This window comes from Micromys minutus (genome assembly GCF_963924665.1).
Source record: "Micromys minutus genome assembly, chromosome: 13".
Lineage (NCBI taxonomy): Eukaryota > Metazoa > Chordata > Mammalia > Rodentia > Muridae > Micromys > Micromys minutus.
Genome location: NC_137982.1, coordinates 15,923,557 through 15,940,922, shown reverse-complemented (window position 1 = coordinate 15,940,922; position 17,366 = coordinate 15,923,557). Strand labels below are relative to the sequence as shown.

At 33.0% G+C, this 17,366-nt stretch overlaps 1 protein-coding gene across 1 annotated transcript in view; it reads left to right on the top strand.

The window, feature by feature from the left end:
• Nucleotides 1-17,366, top strand: part of LRP1B (LDL receptor related protein 1B) — a gene marked incomplete at both ends in the record, with an annotated part of 1,929,155 nt that overhangs the window by 1,788,677 nt on the left and 123,112 nt on the right. Inside the window, 5 exons of the mRNA XM_080928219.1 lie at nt 410-526; nt 7,322-7,428; nt 15,277-15,406; nt 16,699-16,805; nt 17,135-17,267. Of these exons, the coding sequence (XP_080784345.1) occupies nt 410-526; nt 7,322-7,428; nt 15,277-15,406; nt 16,699-16,805; nt 17,135-17,267 (594 nt within the window). The remainder of the gene's footprint in view (nt 1-409; nt 527-7,321; nt 7,429-15,276; nt 15,407-16,698; nt 16,806-17,134; nt 17,268-17,366) is intronic.

Genomic DNA, 17,366 nt, shown 5'->3' with positions numbered 1-17,366 from the left:
ATAACATATAACTATAAACTCTATGCATGTAAGGATTTTTGAAACAGGATAGGGACATCAGTTTTACTAATAATAATTTAGTTTGTTACATTATATAGAAGTGAAAGGAGAATGGGTATCAGACAGAAAAGGAGAATTTGGGACAATGTTGACATTATTTTTTCTGACAAACTAGTGTAAACATTGCTTGTTGGATTAATTGATTTCTAATTACCCAATTGTAACATGGAACAAGTGCAAAAGGTCAAGTGGTCTCAGAACGTATCTTAGACAGTAACTGAATTAAGGTTGATGAGATGTGATATGTTATACATTTTTTTGACATGCTATGCACTGAAATTGCAGTTAGACCATTGTATGAATGTCTTGCTGGAAACTAAGCATACAATTGTGGGTTCTTTCATTACAGATAAAAAAACTTGTGGACCTCATGAATTCCAGTGTAAGAACAACAACTGTATTCCAGACCACTGGCGCTGTGATAGTCAGAACGACTGCAGTGATAACTCTGACGAAGAAAACTGCAGTAAGTGAATCTTGCCTAACAACCTTTCAGGCCTGTCAACCCATTCAATAAGCAGGATGGCAATTTTTATTTCAGCTTACATAAAATTTGGACCCCTCTGTCCTGAAGTTCATATTTTCATATATACATTCACATTTGGACAGAATATTCAGAACAAATTGTCCTGACTCTTAAAGGATAAGATGATTGGAGTGCTTACCCTGGGAGTTATTTTCTTTCTCAGAATTGGTAGGAGAGCTTCATGAGATTTAATGCAGCCCATTAGTATGCCATGAAGAAAGCCCTGGTTGCGAGTTCATACAATGAGCTGACTGATGTGCAGACAGCACAACACATATCATGTTTAACGGATGCTATTCATTCCGTTTCTGCCTCAATCCTTTTACACTACAAATTCACTCAAGAGCATCTTTCAGTGAGTTATCATTTATCCTCTCTGGAGTAGTGAACACCATCTGCATTCAGGATGTTTTTCTCAGAAAATAGTATAAACCTGATGGCCTCCACTTGCTGAAATTTTATCTAATAAATTCAATACCAATAATTATCCAATAATCATATTTCAAAACTGAGGCAGAGTCTGTTATTGAGCATTATATTCTCAGCAAAATTCTTACCAATGCTTTAATATATAAGCAAAGTGTAATATCAACATAGTTGAAATAAAACCAAAATTACATTTGCTAAATATGTTTTGCTCCTTTCTAAAATGATTTGAAGCAGATGGATAACAATAATATATTTTCTTCATTGCATTGGATTAATAGCACTCATTCCCAGGAGGCAACAACATAATGTACATGACAATGCTTTATTTGAAGGAAGGCCTGCAGTTAGTGGAGTGAAAACCTTTGACTTTTCTTAGATATTCACCTTGAAAAATATACACTGATGATTTGAATAACATTTGGAGGAGTGGGGATTGGGCCTGACAATCCAATTATTTGAAATATCTGAATGTGGGACCACCTGTAGATATCGCTTTATACATGTAATCTCAATGGGTCGGGCTTTTTAAATGTAGACAAAATTGCATGGATTTATTAGGGATTTGAATTCATTTAATCGTCACTTAAAACCACATTTATACATAAGGATCTTAGGAATATCCAGTGGCTGAAATAAAAATCAGATGAACTCGTGATGACACTAACAAAAGAAAAAGTAAATTCAGAATGTACAAATGTACATACCTGGTGCATCAAACATTTCTTAGATGTGTTTGATGTGCTTAGTCTTAATCACTTAGATTCCTCACGCAAATTGTCAGTTTTGAAGGATACAGAAGAACATAGGATAAGTGAGAAGTAATCTTGGCAACAGAACACTTAGTGAACTTTCCCTTTTCACTCCTTTCCTTCTTTCTGACTTCTAACCAGACATTGAACCAAGGGAATTTTGCATTCTAGGCTAACTCTCTATTACATTTTACATTTATTGTGGCTCACAATTTCACTAAGCTGGTCAAGGTGGCCTTAAACTCACTTTGTTTTCTAAGTATCCCTTGGATTTATGATCTTTCTGCCTCACCATCAAAAGTATCTGTGGTTAAAATCATCAGGCTCAGTTACGATAGATCTTTGTTGTCTGACTTGTGGAAATTATACAAGAAATTAGATTACTCTTCTAATAAAAAATAAAAGAAAGAAGAGAGGTTGAGATAATTTGCCTCTGAGTTAGCTGCGCTTTCCAAAATAAATGAAAACTTTGCTCAGAAGTTTAGAAGAAAGCTTATGGCAAAAGAAATGTGACAAGACTTTTTCTGTCCTAATCACTGAAAATATATCCATTAGGAAAGAATAAAAGAGCAAGGGGATGGTGCACTGCTTTAATCGAAAACTTGGGAGGCAGAAGCAGGTGGATCTTTATGAGTTTAAGACAAAGTCCAGCCTGCTCTACAGAGTGAGTTTCAGGATTATTTTTGAAAGTAAGAAAGGAAGAATGCAAGGAAGAAACAAAGAAAAATAAATAAAGTGTTCATTTAAAATATCAAATTATGTGTAATATCTTTCTAGTTTTATATTTATTCTGATTTTATTGCTTTAGACAAGGAATATTGATATTTCAGAGGAGATACAACAGAGTATAAGAATAAATTATAATACAGCAGTGACAAAAAAAACAGAAACAAATGCAAGAAGATTTTATATGTCAATACAAGTATCTGTAGATGTATGGTAACATAACACATGATTGGACAGTGCAGAGATAAGCCAGGAAAAAGGCCAGGAAACTGGAAGAGGAGGCAAAAAAAGGGGGGGGGGGAATCAAGATGGAGCTGTAGAAAGTAGACCTAGATCCTGGTGGCTGTAATTGGCAGTAGGTGATATGAATATTCTTAAGGGATCCTATAGGTCCTTTTACCTATATAGAATGGCAGTTTGTATCTTTGTTTATTAGATGTAATCTTATTGTATAGACAGTTTCTGGATTGAGAATTTAATACAAAAGCCTACATAAAAAGTTATCAGGCTTTGGAGTAATGTTTGTCCCAGGTGGTGGAGATAAGAAAATGCTGGAGTGATGGGATCCACCCGGGACAGAATCAGGAGGGCAGGTAGATTGAACAGCCTGGGAAAGGAATCCCCAGGAGAGGGCAGCTTATAGACCTCATGATAGAGTTTGTGAGTTTGGCTCCATTCTAGAGTGACATTTGCAGAGTGAGATCATGAAGGCAGATAAGGGGTTAAACCATCCAATTAGATATTTACTGCAACAAGTATTACAATTTATTAACATGTCAAATTCATATATCTAAGGATGAAGAGGTTTATAGTCACAAATATGGTTTTGAAGTTTAAACATTTGAAAACTCTACAATAACTGAATGAGAAGCAAAAGAAACATTAAAGCAGTGCAAACACAAGCAGTTCTACAAAATTTTATTGGAGAAGAAAATTATTGTTAAGAGAATAGATTAGAAATAGAGAAACTAAATTTAGGCCAATGTTGCTCTCTTAAAATGCTATCAACATAATTTTAATATCTTATATTAAAGCTAATATACATATACATTTATACACACAGCATTGTTTAAGCATATATTAAATATGTATTACGTATATAATTACTAATTTTACATATATATTCATGCATATATATGAATAGTGATAAAATACCATATTTTTAAAATTATTGACTAGAGATATTCACTTTGATACATATTTAGCACTTCCTCTCAATCATGTATTAAGTAGGAAACAAATCAGAAACAATAAATCAGTTTTAGTTTTAAGAAAGAACACCCACATACTGTTAAATTCTCTTTTTTATTGCTTTATATTTAAGAAACAGCACCCAAATACTGTTGGATACTTTTTCTTTTATGAATCTGACTTAGCATATCTTATTTTATATCATGTTACAAAAATGGCAGTGGGGCCATTCATTTTAACTGGGTTTTAGGTGAAATATGTTCTTTGCTAAGTGTTCAGTAGACATTGCTTCAGCAATAACCTCTGCTCTAAAATCAAGAAAATGTTCCTGTCTTTGAAACCATTTTGTAATATGAACCATAGTCGTGAAAATACCTAAAAATCTCACCATTTTTTTACTTTATCAATAAAATAATAACATATGCCACTGAAGTTCACTACGTAATTAATGTAGATAACAATTTATTTTATATATGTTGAATTAAGATGAAGCTAATTATCTTTTCAAATGTCATCTAATTTGACTACATAATGTAGGTTTTCTTTGTAGTCATGCTATCTCAAGTTTATCTTAATTTCTAGAGTCTTCATATTGAATCTATGCAAATTATTTTGCAGCATATCCTTTAAAATAAATGTACTATAACAATTTTCAGTTGTTCACACCCACTTTGTGGAAGAAAGAGTGAATGAGACTCAATGAGGAATTGGGAGATTGCCTGACAGTGCTATGGTCTGAAGCGTGTGGTTTAGAAATTTGTTTTCCTCTTACAACTACAGTGTCTTCATGAAAGATAGTTTTGAGGCTTTGTTTTTGCCTCCCTTAGTACAGATGTAACTAGCTTTTTTTTTTTTTTTTTTTTGGTTGCTCCATGATTCATTGCTATTTTTAAATCCAGAATTCTTCAAAGCCAGAGAAAGCAAGCCCTACAGAAGCTTCTTGGTTGTCAATGTGCCTCAGCAGATTCATGGAAAACATAGTTGATTGTTCATGTGTTGAATTTCCCAACCACTCTTGATATATATACAGTATATAATAAATACTGTTAACATGGGCACACCATTTTATCAATTCTAGGAAACAGGGTTACATTTAGAATTTCTTTCCAGATGAGTTAGCTGCCACGAACAGCCACACTGCTGCTGAGTTCTAATATACACAACCACTGCTACCTGGGCAACAATCTAAAAACTCGTCTACTTTATTTGAAAGGCTTAAAGATTTGATAAGCGATTGAAGATTTAAAATTGACTGCTTTAAATTTAGTTAAAAGAGTTTCAAATTCAGCTATCTAAAGAAGAATAACTCTGTCCTTTACCATATAAATGAGGGTTAGAATCCTATTACAATATTCCATTCCTCAATGGCACCTGTGTACATGTTGGTAAATTCTTTGGGAATAGCAAAATTACTTGGATTTAAGACTGTCATTAAAAATATTTTCAAGACAAGTAGGCTTTCTTCTTGCTTACTGGAGCAGCAATTTCAAAGACTTATGACAAACATTCATAGAACAAATTCACTATGCAATTATTAAAAAATGCCTCCAACAGACTGTGTAACTTATTTCTAATGTAATGTCAGCAACATCCAGCATTTCTATATAATCAAAAATGTCAATTTCTATGAAGCCATTTAGCACATAGAAAATATATTTGCCTTTAAATAGAATAAATACAAGATATAACTGTGAAAAAAAAGGAATCGTGTTAATGCTCAGGCACATGTATGTAAAGGTTTCTTCTGCAGTTTCTAAGCGTTTGTTAGATATGTTTTTAAAATACCCTTAGTCATTATTTTTCTAAAGAAAATTTTGTTGATTTTTAAAAGTCATTGCTAAATAAATACCACATGTTTCACTATCATTTTTTCTAGACTAAAACTCCTTGAGTTTACAGAGTCCATTAAATAAAGCTTTTGAATGTGGTGATGATGGAAAGAAATAAGTAAAATAGAGGCCAAACAATAGAAAGTCAGCTTCCTACTGTGCTGTGCACAAGTCTGCAGTTTGTAGAAAACAAGCATGTGCTTCGATACCTGGTTGTATTGGTTCAGCTCAATACTAGCCAGTGTGAGTACTTAGTAATTTAGAGTAAAGTCCTTATTCCCTTTGTTCCTTGGTTTGTTCATTTAGATGGGGGAGTAGGGATATAGATGCTTTGTAGAGTTGTTTTAAGGTTAGAGCAGCAGGTTAGTTAAAAAACATAACCATAAATGTTCCTCTTGTCTAATGCAAATAGATCATTAGCACCTTGCAACTATAGTCATTATCAGTGGCAAAATGTTATTTTAAGATTAGGGCATTACATAAAGTGTGTATGTGCATACACACACAGTCACACACACATATACATATGCTATTATATATATATATATATATATATATACATATATATATACATATACATATATATATGTGTGTGTTATATGCTATAAAGGCAAGGGATTGAGCTGTTATTAAATGTCAGTAAACAAAAGAGCAGACAGACATGTTAGAACATATCTATATAGTAGTCTTTCTGTGTTTGTCTTCATTTGGTTTAGGGGATTATTATTTGTTATTGTTTTTATTGTCTTTGTTTTTGTTTCAGAAAATCATTTGTTGTGTATCCAAGCTAGCTTGGAATGTGCTATGCACTCCAGGTTAAGCTGAAATTTAGAAATAGAAGCCTTGTCATTGTCCTGAAACACATTTTGCTTTATTTATGGATCAATGGTCATTTTTCTAATACACAAACAATTCAAAAACTGAACATTTCCTCTCTGATACTCATGACTCTACACAGTTCTTCAAAGTTACCATTTATAAAAATGTAGGGATGAGAAGACCAGCCAAACACAGCTTATGCTCAGAGACTGAACAGCACATAACAGAGATACTAATAGAGTGCTACACTGTTGAACAACTCAAGTAGAGTGATTTCTAATAGAAGGCTGAGTTCATAGTCATTATGGAGAAAGAATATGAGTCTCAATACAGGTGTTCCTCTCGCAGATGTCTGTTACCTCTTCCTCCTTCACATGTACAAAGATAACACTGCATGTTGCTAAGCTGTGGAGACCAGGAGAGAAACTATACTTAAAGAATATTTATGTAATACCTGAATGTAGATTTACATAATCAAACAGTAAGTTAAATGAATAAATAAAACACTTTTAAGAAGACACTTTAAAAATAGAGAAAACAGTGACGATTTTCTTCACCCTAGGTAAGAGTCTGTAGAATGGTGATGTTCAGCTGTCACTATGATTACTTACCAGAACCCAGTTCTGTAATCTGTGCTCAGCACTGTGAAAAACACATTCCTCTTGAGGCTGAAGTCAAGCAGTTAAGGCATGCTATTTGATTTCAGTCCTGCAAGGAATATGGACAATTAAATAATCAGTGAACACATTTTCAAAACTGACAAATTATTCAGGGGAAAATAACAATTACAAAAACAAATAAGCTTTTTTTTTTAAAGAAAAAAATATCAAACAAACAAGACATATGCCCTCATCCCCCATGGCCGATGCTTTGTTTGTGCACCCTGGGTAAACCCTGTGAACCTAATCTCTTTTCATTTTTCATTACCTCTTTATGGTGATCAGAATGCAGCTGATAAATTCCCTCACCCCATTCTGTCTTTCTATCTTCAGAGCCACAGACCTGTACACTGAAAGACTTTCTCTGCAGCAATGGAGACTGTGTTTCCTCAAGGTTCTGGTGTGATGGGGAGTTTGACTGTGCTGATGGTTCTGACGAGGTAGGGATCTATGTGAACACAAAGGTAACCAGATTCTAAACATGGTTATCATAATTCAATATGGTGAGTGTGACCCAAAGTATCTCTGGGAGGCATACTGCTCTGGGGCCCTGAGATAAATTTCATTTATGTGTTAGACGGCATAGGCTACAAAGAATAACTGCTACTACTGACAACAGTTTCTAGATCTTGTTTTACCTCCACAGTTGGATATCTGATCAGAGAATAGGATATTCGGAAATTCACTTCCCTTTTGTTGGTGTGCTTGTGATCTTTACATTTATTTATAATTTTTGATGTGTTTTATAGTTGTTCCTAATATTTTATACCTTTGAAATCTTCCTTAAATAGATACAGTTTTATAAACTTTACTCTGGGTCATCAATTTTTATAAAACCATGGGTTAAGCTTTCATTAGGTGATAGATCACAATTATAGGGCCCATGCCTTATGTAAAAATAGGAGATAACTTCTGTGAACAGCTCTCCTAGCTTGTCTTGTACTTAGGCTTTCCTGCTATGTATTATGTAACAAACTGAAGCTCTAAAACTAGTCATATTGAAATAATATAGGTTTTCTGCTTATATCACATGAGCTAAGTGCAGGAACAATTACTTTAAATACTTTTCTTAGTTTAATTATGCGGGACGAAAACAGGGAATATAAATGACCCAAAGGGAAAAAGGGATCTTCAGTTTATTTTACAAGTCACTTTTCTTTTACACAAATATTACTGAGTTAGAGAGATTTTTTTTTTAACATCTTCAGAAAATGCATGCATTCACTTCTCATAGGACACACCCCATCTCATTTAGACTATAGAGGACTCCCTTTTTACACCTTTAGAGTTTTCTTTTTCAAGCACTTCCCTAAGGATCCTCTGACTCCAAGTCTGACAGAAAAGCACACTATGCCTCTATTGTTTGAACCACAGTGCATACAACTTAGGGCTTTTCCAGTCTACCTCCATGGTTGCTAGGGCTGACACTTTGATTTCCTCGACATTTTTGAAAACTATCATAATCATAGACAGGAACATTGGGTTTTGCCAAAGTAAGGTGTAAATCTCACTTCAATGCCAGCAAACCTGAACCTTGTATTTGCAAATTTTTCTCAGAAGATGGAAAATATTCACTTTTCTTAAAAGTTATTCATAAACACAATCTAAACTTCCTTTCAAGATTTCACAATGTGACTGGATAGTTTACCATGATTAGGCATATACTTATTGACAATCCATCATTTAAAAACGTTTTAAACATTCCTATACCACATAAACATAATTCACAAATACTTATCTGTGCCATAGCAACAGTTTTATTTCTATCTTGATTTCATGACATTCTCCAGAAACTATAAACATGGTTTTGAGCCTTATGATTTTTTGTTGCATGTTATTGCTACATGTTCAAAATATATAAGAATCAAAAGTTTAATTTTCATGTGAATCTTTCTAAAATGTTATTTATGTCAAATAAATATATAAATTAACAACAGTCATTTTATTCACTAAGTTGACAGGCATAATATTTTTATGACTGAATATATTTTAATTTACTAAGTGTCTTCAAGACAATATTCTAACTAAATATTTCTTTTATATAGTCTTAATATATAGAAAATAAATCCACAGCTAATTTTATTTTTTTTCTTTAAAATCTATAACATTTTGTTTGATAAAGGACCAAGATACATATGACTAAAATGAGACCTTAGTGCAAAGTTAGAAAGGACAATTGCATAGGAGATTCTATTTACAGTAATTAGAAACCTTGGAAGAATTTTAATTTGTTTATACATGCACACTAAATGTCATGTGCTTAATAATATACTTACAAAACAGTATGAAATAAACTTTAAACCTTGGATTAGCCTCATTAAATGTTAAATATAGATCTCTGATGGCTTTGATTGCTCCATAATAAACTATGCTCTAAAACTTGAATTACATTTTTATTGAGTTTCTTTGTTATTGTTTATTGTGCATCTGATAGGATTGTGAACATAGGCCACAATATACATGTGGTCAGAGGACAATTTAAAAAATTTGGCTTTCTGCTTCCTCCATGTGGGCTCTTGGTATTCAACTTAGATTGTCTGGTAGTAATTACAGCAACAAAGAACAAAATAAATTTAAAAACATCAATATATTTTGAGATCCTTCCTAATATTCTTTTTTCCCCTAAACTATCTACCTCTATAAACAGTTCAAAATGAAGAGAAAAAAGGAGTTATGGTTCACTCAAGTGTTCACAGTGATTTATAAATAAAAATTCCAGGTATTAGAAACATGGCTATTATGGGGAATGTGTAATTCTAGGTCCAAAAAAGGAACATCACACCATGAATTATTAATAACATCTTCAGAGGTGATCACACAAGACCTTAGGGTCCGTGACCCCCGGGCATAGAGACAAGCTTAAAAGAATTCAGCTGACAATGGGAACAAGTAGAGTATCTGAAGGAGAAAAGATTCTGTAATGAACAGAAGTCTGGGAGTTCACAACAGTACTTAAAAGAAAGATCTCAACAATAACTTTTCTAAGATATTTATATTATTAAGAAAATGTATGTTGTTGCTGGAGGTATGTCTCAGTGGTAAAGAGCACTTGCTTACAAGTGCCTATAACTACAGTTCCAACAAAATGTAACTCTCTCTTCTAGTCTTCATAGAAACTATGTGCTCAGATGGTTACATATACATGCGGGCAAAACATTCATATACATAAAATCTAAATATATAAATCTTGATAAATGCTAAAAGGAGGTGGCATAAGATTATAGTATGCTGATCATATAGTATTGCAGTAATTAGTAGTTGATTACATTATGCTTTTAGTCATATAAAATAATAACAGCCAATCCTCATAAACAGACATACACAATACCACATAGTAATTAATTTCAGGTTAAAATTTTATATTAGAAAACACCTAGAAGACCCACCTTTTCTATTGTTGAAACACTAGAAACACCAATGCCATTTATTATTAATTTACTCTAATTAATTGATTGATGCTAAAATAACTAACTGTTCACTAAGTCGACAAATGTTTATCAAGTAGTTACTATAATTATAAAATGGGTTTAAATACTTGGTTCATAAATATGCATGACCTTTATACACATAGGCCTTAATTATATGTTATAACTGGGAAAAGACAATTAAAAAAAGCTTCAAGCCTACAGATCTTATGAACATAAATACAAAAATACTTATGAGAATACCTATAATCTAAACCAATAGCCTGTTAAAAAGTCATTCATCATGGTCAAGTGATTCATTCAAAGTTTGCAAGAGTTATTTGAAATTTGAAAAGAAGTAACCATAATATACTGATCAACAAAATAACAAATATATATAATAATTTTTATAAACTCTTGAGAGAATTTTAATACATTCAACATTCTTTCATTTTACACTTTGAATGAGTGATCTTCCTGTACTTGTTAGGTAGTCCTGGCTAGCCTGATACTTACTATGCAGCTCAGAGTTAGCTGGAACCAATGACAAACCCCCTGCTTCAGCCTTAACTTTCCATTTCCATAAACAATGCAGAACTACTTTCATGTTCCTTCTCATCACTGGCTTCAAATGCCATCCATTACACACTTACCTGACACATTTGCACAACCACACAGGTAGATAAAGTTTTGGTCAAGGTTCCTCTGAGAAGTGTATTCTAAACAATCCATGTTATTTTTGTTATTATAGTTTAGATAGGGGTATTTTATGTTAGCCTGTGAGCTCATAAAACATCCTTCTTTTATTAACACTTAGAAAGTTTTTGGTAGATAATAATATTTTAATATTTGGGAAAAGATAGAAAGCAAATCCCAGTTATATGATAGTTAATAAATGTCTATCATCAAAAATAAAATGAAATAATGGAATATCCAGTTTTTCTTCCCTAACACAAAGATTAAACTGGAAAGAACATCAGTGATTTACCCTCCTCACTCTGGAAATATCCATAGCTGCCAGATAGCTAAGACCTTTGTTGGAGAAGAAATACTATAGTTTGGAAAAAATAGAAATTATTGCACATGAGAAAATGTTAGTCCAGATACATACTTGAGCAGAATAACTCATTTAAATGAATATTCAGACCAGGTGGATGTATATTACTCTTGTTTATCTCCCACAATGGACTGAGGAATTTTGGAAAGTGTATGTGTTATCCTGCTTGACTTCTTTATTGAGCAAATACAAGGGGCTATCATTACACATAATTTCACAGTTGTTTAAGAGCAAATGCCATAAAAGACAATTCACAAACAGCAGAATTGTACAGGATCATTTCAGAGGAAAAGAGATGAGTAGAAGTGGAGAAAGAGTAGTAGTAGGAGAAAGATGGATGGAAATAAGAAATGAACCTCCTCCAGGCTAAATTTTTTCCTCACATCATGCCCACTCTAAATATACAATCATAGCTGAAATACAAGTAAAGAACTTTGAAGAGTCATCTTGAATATGAAGAAATCCTTAAAGAGGAAACAAAAAGTCCCTTAAAGAAATTCGTTAAAACACAGGCAAAGAATAACAGTGAATAAAACCACTCAACACCTGAAATTAGAAATAGATTTTAGAAAGAAAACCAAAACTGGACCAGAAAAGAAATTTGTCTCGACACATAATAGTCAAAGCACCAAATGCCCAAAGCAAAGAAAGAATACTAAAAGCAGTAAGGGAAAAAGGTCATGTAACATATGAAGGCAGACAAATCAGAATCACACCCGATTTCTCAACAGAGACTATGAAAGCTAGAAGAGCCTGGACAGATATCATGCAGACCCTAAGAGATCACAAGTGCCAGCCCAAGCTGCTATACCCAGAAAAACTATCAATCACCAAGATGGAGAAATGAAGATATTCCAAGACAAAACTAATTTTACATAACATCTGACCAAAAAATCCAGCACTACAATGAATTATAAGTAGAAAATCCAATACAATGAGAGGAACTACAACATAGTAAAAACAAGAAAACTCCTAAGCCAGAAAACCAAAAGAAGAAAGACACACAGGCACAATTCAACCTACAAAAGGAATAATAGCAGGAAACAGCAACCACTATTTCTTGATATCTATTAACATAAATGGACCAAACTCCCCAATAAAAAGATATAGGCTACCAGACTGGATATATAAAAAAAACACAGCATTTTGGTGCATATAGGAAACTCATCTCAGAGACAAAGATAGACACTATCTCAGAGCAAAAGGTTGGGAAAAAAACTTCCAAGCAAACAGCCCCAAGAAGCAAGCCTGAGTGGCTATTCTAATATCGAATAAATTAATTTCCAACCAAAAGTTATAAAAAAAGATAAGGAAGAATACTTTTTACTCATTACAGGGGAAATCTGTCAGGAAGAACTCTCAATATATGCTTCAAATACAAAAACACCCACATTCATAAAAGAAACTCTTCTAAAGCTCAAAAAATACATTTCATCCCACACAATAATAGTGGGAGACTTTAATACCCCACTCTACCCAATGTACAGATCATGGAAACAGAAACTGAATAAGGACACTGTAAAACTAGCAGAGACTATGAACCAACTGGAATTAATAGATATCTATAGAACATATCATCCTAAAAGAAAAGAATACACCTTCTTCTCAGCACCTCACAGCACCATCTCCAAAATTTACTACATAATTGGACACAGAAGGATCCTCAATCGATATAAGAAGATTGAAATACTCCCATGCATCCTTTCAGTTCACCATGGTCTAAGACTGGTCTTTAATAACAACAAAGACAACAAAAAGCCAATATACACTTGGAAACTAAACAATGCTCTATTAAATGATAGCAGGGTCAAAGAAGATATAAAGAAAGAAATTAAGGATTTTCTAGAATTCAGTGAAAATAAAAACACCACATAACAAAACCTATGGTATGCAATGAAAGCAGTACTGAGAGGAAAACTCATATCTCTGAGTGCTTCCAAAAAGAAACTGGAGAGAGCATACACTAGTATCCTGACAGCACAATTGAAATCTCTAGAACAATAGGAAGCAGATACACCCTAGAGGAGTAGAAGGCAAGAAATAATCAAACTTAGGGCAGAAATAGACCAAATAGAAACAAAAAGAACCAGTGAAAGAATCAACAAAACCAAGAGCTGGTTCTTTGAGAAAATTAACAAGGTTGATAAACCCTTAGCCAAACTAACTAGTGGGCAAAGACAGAGTATCCAAATTAACAAAATCAGAAAGGAAAGTAGAGAAATAAAGACTGAAACTGAGGAAATTCAAGAAATCATCAGATCCTACTACAAAAGCCTATACTCAACAGAGCTGGAAAATCGGGAGGAAATGGATGAATTCCTAGAAAGATACAAGATACCAAAGTTAAACCAGGACCAGGTAAACAATCTAAATAATCCTAAAAGACCTAAAGAAATAGAAACAAGCATCAAAAGCCTCCCAACCAAAAATAGCCTAGGTCCAGATGGGTTCAGTGCAGAAATTTATCAGACATTTATTTAGGACATAATACCAATACTCTCCAAACTATTCCACAAAATAGAGTCAGATAGAACACTACCTAACTCCTTTTTTTGAGGCTATGATAACCCTCGTTCCTAAACCACACAAAGATCCTACAAAGAAAGAGAACTTCACACCAATTTCACTTATGAACATTGATGCAAAAATACTCAACAAAATCTTTGCAAACCGAATCCAAGAACACACCAAAATGATCATTCACCATGATCAAGTAGGCTTCATCCCTGGGATGCAGAGATGGTTTAATATACAGAAATCCATCAATGTAATCTGACTATAAACCATCTCAAAGAAAAAAACCACATGGTCATCTCACTAGATGCTGAGAAAGCATTAAAATCTGAAAAGAAATCTTAAAAGAAAAAAAAATTTTGGAACTCAAATACATACCACAATGGCAATCTTCACCAACAGAGAACAAAAAATGGAAGACAATCTCTGGCATTGAAGATACAATAGAATAAATGGGTATTTCAGTCAAAGTAAAGTTTAAATCTGAGGAGAAAAAAAAAGGAAGAAAGAAATCAGGAAGAGAAAAGAATAGAAAAAGGAAAAGAAAGAAAGAGAAACCTCCTGACATAATTTTCCAGGAAATTTGGGACACTATAACAGTAAATCTAAAAATAGTAGGAATAGTAAAAGGAAATTAGATGGGTCAAAAGCATAAAACGTGTGATACCATCCCTGGGATGGAAGTCCAAACTATAACTCATCTGTAAGCAAGTGATGGAAGAAGAGATACTTTTCTAAATTACACTGATTTTAATATAAGACAAGAAAAACAGTGTATATTTTATATTTAAAAGCATTGCTAAGTCAGATTTTACTAATAGCAAGTTCAACTGTACAAGGTATTATTCCACAAAGAACAATTCTCTCTGTATTGTGCTTGAAATAACTAATCATCTCTCTCTTCTCTTAAAGTGCAGGCTTACTTTATTTTTTATGCCTACATTTGTTTTGAACATGTGTGCAGGTGCTCTTGTTGGCCACAAAAATGCACAAGAACAATTAGAGAAAAAAAAGATCATACATTTATGAGCGGATAATGGGTGGGGTGGGGGTGGGGATACATGAGTTGGGGAAGAGAGGAATGTTAAGCGAAAACTGTGTTATTATATTTTACTTAATACCAAACTTCTAGAAATTAATAAAATAAAACTACCACAGGGAACATTAGAAAACTATCATCACTATTATACTCATGAGCTCTCACATGCACTTTTTATGGCTGCTAAACTCATTAGCTTTTTAATTTTTCTTTTAAATTTGCAGAAAGTTTTTTTAAATGAATTATTTAATTATCTACGTATTGTTCTTGCCAGAAACACTGTGAAACAAGTTGTACCAAAGACCAATTTCAGTGTTCCAATGGCCAGTGTCTGTCAGCAAAATGGAAGTGTGACGGACATGAAGATTGTAAATATGGAGAAGATGAGAAAAACTGTGAACCAGGTAAAATGGGAATTGAGCATCCACCTCAATGGTTGTTCCAATGTTGATGGAATTTAAACCACGGCAATCATATACAGAAAACTGTTACACAGGCATACATTGTACACGCACTTAGAAATAATAGAGTATCTGTAGATAAAATCTTTGGTTTTTCTTCTTATGTTTCAAAGTCATTTTGCTGAACAAAATCACTCTTCATGTAAGGAATCCAAATGTCAGGCACCCCTATGTGACTTCTGGTTCCTATACTTAACCACACCTCTTTGAAAATTTTTTTCTTATAACAAAATACAGTTTGTTTTGACTGTATGATCAAGTTATTGTCATAAAATGTGAGGTTCTGCAAAGGCAGCCACATGTAGTTGGGCCATCTGAAATGTACAAGTCAAATGAAAACTAGGAAAAATTCTAGAGTAGAGAAAAATAATGTACTCTATATATTTCTATTTCTTAAACATGGTTCTACAATGTATTCACTAAATAGGCAATGCCTATCTAGGTGTATCAGTTACATTTTCTAATAGGAAAAACTTAAAAGATCACACTGTCATCTATGTATAAATACACAAGCTTAGACTAGGGTGACAAGATCAACAAGACCTTAAGAAGAAGCTTATTCCGGCCATAACCCATATTCATAATACATCACATATTTTTTTCTGATACCAGATTTATTCTTATTCAATGTATTCATCATATTCGCTGGAAAAAACCATTGTTTAAAATAATTGAAATTCAAGGTAGCATTTTATACCTATTATACCTTTGCCTAAAATTTAAATAAAACCTCATAGTCATTGTATAACTAAATTAGGGCATATCATTACCAAATATAAGGTCAAATTCTAGAAATATCATTACGAGTCTTAAAACCATAATCGATACTCAAAATGTAGCTTTTATAGATTATATGATAATTACTTAAAACTAGATGATGGCAATAATTTATACACTTAAAAATTCTGCTTAAGGAAAAACAATTATATATATATGTATATCACATATAAATGAAACAAACTTACTTAAGTCTACTTAATAATTTTGCAGCTTTGAAAATGGATATTTTCAAATAATTTAAAATTGAGAAAAACCCACTTAACTGTTCAGGGTCTGTGGAATAAGATCTCAATGCATATTGTTTAGTTTATTGTATTAAATCCTTACTTCACATTCCATCAGTAGCTATTATTAATTTGTTCATAAGTTCATCTTCTTATATTCATTTATGTATTTTACCTCTAAGCCAGTTATTTTTATTATAATATCTAAACTTTAGTTTTATCATTGTTTAGCCTTTCCTGTGTGCTCATCAAGCGAATATATGTGTGCCAATGGAGGATGTCTGTCAGCATCCCTGAAATGTAATGGAGAACCTGACTGTGCTGATGGTTCAGATGAGGTAAAAATCTATCATTTGATTAAAACCTTTGAATTCCATAATGGAAATGCAATAAAAATAAGCAGAAATTTTACTAGTACCATTGTCTCTAAATGCATATCCTATACATGAATATAATTTCTGCAGCAAATAGAAGTACCCTGATGTTTCTTACAGAGACCTTCTGTGTCCTAAAGCACATGGTTATTTGTAGAATTTGTATTCATTAGGAAAAATAAAATGAAATCTTCCTTTATAGCAAAGATCCACTATTGTGAATTTCCTGGCTACACTACCTGTAGTTCTATCATCGTTAATGAAAATTCACGTGTGCCATTGTCTTCTAACAGATGGACTGTGTGACTGAGTGTAAGGAAGATCAATTTCATTGCAAAAATAAAGCGTACTGTATTCCAATCCGATGGCTGTGCGATGGAATTTATGATTGTGTGGATGGCAGTGATGAAGAGAACTGTGGCAGAGGTAAGGTACTGTGTGTGTGTGTGTGTGTGTGTGTGTGTGTGTGTGTGTGTGTGTGTGTATGAGTAAATACTATCTATATAACATGCAAATGATATGATT